This window comes from Bos taurus, chromosome 15, assembly GCF_002263795.3.
Source record: "Bos taurus isolate L1 Dominette 01449 registration number 42190680 breed Hereford chromosome 15, ARS-UCD2.0, whole genome shotgun sequence".
NCBI classification, from domain to species: Eukaryota; Metazoa; Chordata; class Mammalia; order Artiodactyla; family Bovidae; genus Bos; species Bos taurus.
The window spans coordinates 27,961,602-27,967,631 of NC_037342.1; the positions used below are offsets into that span (position 1 = coordinate 27,961,602).

The 6,030-nt window shown below is 41.9% G+C and overlaps 1 protein-coding gene across 3 annotated transcripts in view; it reads left to right on the forward strand.

The window, feature by feature from the left end:
* RNF214 (ring finger protein 214) overlaps positions 1–6,030 on the forward strand; it is a 50,986-nt gene that overhangs the window by 36,609 nt on the left and 8,347 nt on the right. For all 3 annotated transcript variants that reach the window (XM_005215867.5, XM_024975540.2, NM_001206820.1), the window contains 8 exon segments: positions 2,467–2,563; positions 2,779–2,867; positions 3,459–3,549; positions 3,752–3,850; positions 4,038–4,414; positions 4,549–4,681; positions 5,029–5,133; positions 5,412–5,507. In XM_005215867.5, coding sequence (XP_005215924.1) covers positions 2,467–2,563; positions 2,779–2,867; positions 3,459–3,549; positions 3,752–3,850; positions 4,038–4,414; positions 4,549–4,681; positions 5,029–5,133; positions 5,412–5,507 — 1,087 coding nt within the window.

Sequence of the window (6,030 nt, forward strand, 5' to 3'; positions counted from 1 at the left end):
ATATCTATATATATGAGCTTCCCTGGTGGCTTAGCAGTAAAGAATCCACCTGCCAATGCAGGTAGATTCTGTCCCTGAATCAGGAAGATCCTCTGGAGAAGTAAATGGCAACCCACTCAGGTATTCATGCCTGGGAAATCCCAGGGGCAGAGGAGGAGTCTGACGGGCTACAGTCCATGGGGTTGCAAGAGTCAGACATGACTTAGTGACTAAATAACAACAACATATATATATATATATATATATATATACATATACACACACACACAAATATTTATTTTAAAAGACTGGAAAGACATATAATAGTGATTTTTTGTGAATAGAGCAGTTGCAGTTGTAGAGCAATCTGTTGAATGTTTCCATGTGCTAAGCACCCTGTTAAATTCTTCATGTGTGTTTCCTCAGTGAACTCTCCCATCAGTCCTATGACGTAGATTCTACTCATTTTTCAGATGAAGAAACTGAGCCTTAGAAAGATTAACTTATCAAGGGTCATTCAAGCAGTAAGTAGAAGAGTTGGGACATCTGTATTAGACACTCTCTCTCTCTTTTTTTAACTTTTTATTTTGTATTGGGATATAGCCAATTAACAAACAATGTTATGATAGTTTCAAGTGAATAGCAAAGGGACTCAGCCATACATCTACATATATCCATTCTTCCCCAAACTCCCCTCCCATCCAGGCTACCACATAACATTGAGCAGAGTTCCCTGTGCTATACAGTGGGTTCTTGTTGGTTATCCGTTTTAAGTGTAGCAGTGTGTACAGTTCATCCCAAACTCCCTAACTATCCCTTCCCCCTAGACAACTATAAGCTCGTTCATGAAGTCTGTGAGACTCTGCTTTTTAATTGAAGTATAGTTGATTTATAATGTATTTTACATATATATGTATGTATATTCTTTTCAGATTCTTTTCCATTATAGATGATTATAAGATATTGAATATAGTTCCCTTTGCTATATAGTAGGACCTTGTTGTTTATCTGTTTTGTATAAAGTAGTGTGTACCTGTTAATCTTAGGCTCCTAATTTATCAGCCCCTCCCCCTTCCCCTTTGATAACCATAAGTTTGTTTTCTGTCTCTGTGAGTCTGTTTCTGTTTTGTAAATAAGTTCATTTTTATCATTTTTTTAGATTCCACATATAAGTGGTATCATTTCTCTGACTTACTTCACTTATTTTGATAACCTCTAGGTCCATCCATGTTGCTGCAGATAACATTATTTCATTCTCTTTTATGACTGACTAATATCCTTTGTATATATAAACCATATCTTCTTTATCCATCCGTCAGTGGAGGACACTTAGGTTGCATCGATGTCTTGGCTATTGTAAATAGTGCTGCTCTGAACTTTGGGGTACATGTTATCTTTTTGAACCAGTAGGCTCTGTTTTGTATTTTCCTAACTTTTTATAATCTGTATTATTTACATGACCAAAAGCAAAATTAAAATTTTAAATTATGCAAAATGCAAACATCTTGGGACCTGCAGCAAGTCAGACTTGTATGATCTGGTAGGATTTATTCATTTGAACCATTGATTCCTTAAACTGGTTATGCAAAATAACAGCAGCATGGGACTTGAGAGAAATTAAACCAAGCATTTAAAGAGTTAAAACATACTCATTGGTTTCTGTTCTACCAAGGAATTTTTTGACCATCTGTTATGGCCAACTGATTTTTTTTTTTTCCTAGCATGGGTTACAGTTAGTACCTCTTAATGAAATGAAATCAGATACGTATCTTACAGGCTAGTGAACGCATGATAAGGCTGACCTTTTCTATGACTGTTAAAGAATTCCTTAACCATTTTTGTTGTGGTTGCTAGTATTTTTGTCTTACTGGATCCCCATGAGATAATGTTGCCACATGCCCAAAGGAAAAGATTTTTGTGTGTGAATTTGTGGGATGCCCCCCACTGACATAGTAAGAGACTTTTTCTAATGTAAGTGTTAACCGTAGTTGACAAATGACTTAGTGAAAGTTAGAGGTATTGGATGAACACTTATAATCTTTCAGAATAACGTCATTCACAGAAGGCAGCGAACATGTTTTCCTACAATTATCCCATTGTCAAAGAGTATCTAGTAGGCTAAATGGATCCTTGATTGACCCCACAACGTATTCCACATATTCTTATGGTAAGAGGATTCTAACTCTTCGTATATTTTTTCACTTGAGGAATATTAGCTATATGAGGAGAATACATCTAACTATAAACCTTTGTCTAACTATTAGAGAATTCTTCCTCTGGCAGGAAGTTTATTTGGGGAGGACAACATATATAGGTTAAAGAAGAATATGCCCTCCTAGTTGTATCTATTATACGAGTTGACTTTATCAGTCTTAAGTGTTAACTATAGATAAATACAAATAATGTTTAAAGTGGTCTGAAATTGTATGAACACTTTACATTTGAAAGTAGAAATGTTCACATCTCCATTTGTTTCTTATCTTACAGAGAAGTGTGGGAAATGGAACTGGATAGACTCAAGAATCAAGATGGTGAAATAAATCGGAACATTATGGAAGAGACAGAACGGGCCTGGAAGGCAGAGGTGAGAAGAGCCACTGTGTTGAAGGTCTGGATTTGGGGCTTCCAGGTGGTACATACTTTTAGTATGGGGTTATATACCAAACCATATAAATATGCTACCATAGAGCCATTAAACATTGTTTTAACTATCTAGGGGTAGCTTTGTGTGTGTAAAATTAATAAAGCATGTATGTGTGTGTGTGTGTGTGTGTGTGTGTGTGTGTGTGATTTCCTTAGATCTTATCATTAGAGAGTCGGAAAGAGTTGCTGGTATTGAAACTAGAAGAAGCAGAAAAAGAGGCAGAGCTACACCTTACTTACCTCAAGTAAGTACCTTCTGTTTCTAGGGTTTTAATGGCCCTGCAGTTTTGTGTTTTGGGGGGCATTTCTTTTTAGGGCTTTGAAACCCTCGGCCAGCTAGTCTGGCACGTGTTCTGTCTTCACGGCAAATCATCTTTGTGTGACAGTATTTTGTTCAGTGATTTCTCTTTCCATTTTCTAAACTTCCACACTCTCTGGCTCTTCTCTTTCTACAGTTTTATAGTTTTGTCCTTTTTCTTTTATAATTTTGAATTGGATAAACAGTATCTCTTACTCTTTCAAGTGTAACAAATGTCTTTGGAGATATGTTTCTTATACAGTCATTTATCCTCTTTCTGCCATGAAGTCTGGAGACCCCTGTGGCATTTTCAGCCAGATGAGAGCCCTCTCTCTGTGGTGGGTCCTCTTTCTCCAGTACTTGGCTTCCATGATGCTGGAGTTAAAGTGAAGCAGTCAACTTAGGACCATGGCCTTCTCCTGTATCTGCTCCAACCTCTTCTCTGCAGGCCCTTCTCTCTAGCTATTCTTCTGCTATCTGAGAGAATTAGGAGTGGGACTCTCTCTAATTCTGTAAATCACTGTTGGTTTCTTGAAAGGTCAACTCCCCCAACACTAGAGACAGTTCGTTCCAAACAGGAGTGGGAGACAAGACTGAATGGAGTTCGGATAATGAAAAAGAATGTTCGGGTAAGTGTAGTGATGGGTGATTGTTGAGCTGGAGTTCATCTGTGCTTGCACACTCCTGGCCACAGGGCAGGACCACTTGCATTGCCCTAGGGCCTGTTCTACCACTCCTCTTGTCTTCCTGATACAGGATGCTGGTCTCTTTATAGAGAGCCTCACTCTGCTCAGCAGTAAAGGATAACGCTTGCTCTTCTCTGTTTCCTAGGACCAATTTAATAATCATATCCAGCTCGTGAGGAATGGAGCCAAGCTGAGCAGCCTTCCTCAGATCCCTACCCCAACCCTGCCTCCACCCCCATCAGAGGTAAGCACGCTGGCTCTGGCGAGTCTACTTTTTCATGTTGGTGGCAGAGCCTAGAATCTTTCCTTTGTTTTTATAAAGGTATTGGATGTCCTTATTTGGTACAAGAAAGAGTTGCTTACTGATTTCAGTTGCCTAAACTTCTGTTTTCTTTCTCTCCCTCTCATCTTCCACCTCTTCCCTTCTGCAGACAGACTTCATGCTTCAGGTGTTTCAGCCCAGTCCCTCTCTGGCTCCTCGGATGCCCTTCTCCATTGGGCAGGTCACGATGCCCATGGTTATGCCCAGTGCAGATCCCCGGTCCTTGTCTTTCCCAATCCTGAACCCTGCCCTTTCCCAGCCCAACCAGCCTTCCCCACCCCTTCCTGGCTCCCATGGGAGAAATAGCCCCAGCTTGGGTTCCCTTGTCGGCCCCCATGGTCCGCACGTGCCCCCTGCTGCCTCCATCCCGCCTCCCCCAGGCTTGGGTGGTGTTAAGGCTTCTACTGAAACTCCCCGGCCCCAACCAGTAGACAAACTGGAGAAGATTCTGGAGAAGTTGCTGACTCGGTTCCCACAATGCAATAAGTAAGTGTTTTTAAGGATTAATTTAAAAAGTGTTTTCCAGAGAAATATTTATGGGTTAAAATAGGAGAGGTTTCATAGATATTCCCCATGAAAGTAGCACAAAATTTCTCCCCCTCAATATCTCTCTTTCTTAGGGCTCAGATGACCAACATTCTTCAGCAAATCAAGACAGCACGTACGACCATGGCAGGTCTGACCATGGAGGAGCTGATCCAGCTGGTAGCCGCGCGACTGGCAGAGCATGAGCGGGTGGCGGCAAGTACTCAGGTAAGAAAAGCTATTTGGTGGGATCTCCGACCTGTGAAGGAAATGGCAACCCACTCCGGTGTTCTTGCCTGGAGAATCCCAGGGGCGGGGGAGCCCGGTGGGCTGCCGTCTATGGGGTCGCACAGAGTCGGACACGACTGAAGCGACTTAGCAGCAGCAGCAGACCTGTTGAGATGTTGAAGCAAGAGGCAGATTTCAGAAAAATTTGGGGTGAGAAGCAGCATTGCAGCCAGGGGTGTCTGGCCTGCTTTCTTCCTTCACCGGGCTGAGAAATGAATGATTTCCTTTTGGTAACGCCCTGTTACGCAGACATTCCTGCCTCACTCTGACAACGTTTCTGCCCACAGCCACTTGGTCGGATCCGGGCCCTGTACCCTGCTCCACTCGCCCAAATCAGTACCCCAATGTTCTTGCCTTCTGCCCAAGTTTCATATCCTGGGAGGTCTTCACATGTAAGACTCTTTTCTTTGAAAACTGGGATGTTGGAGAAGCTGGGGGTGGTGAGGAGGGAGTGGATTTATAGGTGGCGTGCAGGAAGAAACCATTATCTCCTCAGCTGGGTTGTTGGTAGCCCAGGGTGGGAAAATGCAAGTACTCTGTATTTGAACTTTTCTTTCTGTGGTGTAAAATCTCTTTGCTACGTGGAAATTGTAGATAGAATCATGGGCATAAAAGGCCAGGAGACCCAGAGGTTCCTCCCTCTTTTGACGGTCCCTCCTCTGCTGTGCAGGCTCCAGCCACCTGTAAACTGTGTCTAATGTGCCAGAAACTCGTCCAGCCCAGCGAGCTGCATCCGATGGCATGTACCCACGTGCTACACAAGGAGGTGGGTGCTGCAGCCCTTCCTCTTTCCGCTCTTCCTTTTGACAACTGTGATCATCTTAATTTTCTTGAATTTTTTACAGTGTTGATGCCATTATTAATATCTAAACATAAGGTTTTCAGTAAATCGTGGCTTAAAACATGAGCAGAATTCAGAATACTGGCAGCTAGGCTCTCCCAGCTTCCTTACCCCATTCCCTGTAGGGGACTGGACTGGATAAACAGTTCTTACTAGAACACTGAGAGTCACTGTCTTGGAAAATTGACAAAAAGATGTATGTATCTAGTCATTGTTTCAGATGTACCATTCCCAAGAGATTTTGCTTAGGTGACAGGAATGGGATAGGGAACTTGAATATGAAATATGTAACTCCATTAATAAAATAGTTTGACGACTCACCTGTTACAGATTATCTTCGCCAACTGACAAGTTATTCCTATCTCTTATGTTACCAGACTGAGTTAAGTCTCTTAGCACCCGGGATGATTTCCTTTTTACTATTTTGTTTTGTTCATTTTGTGTTTCT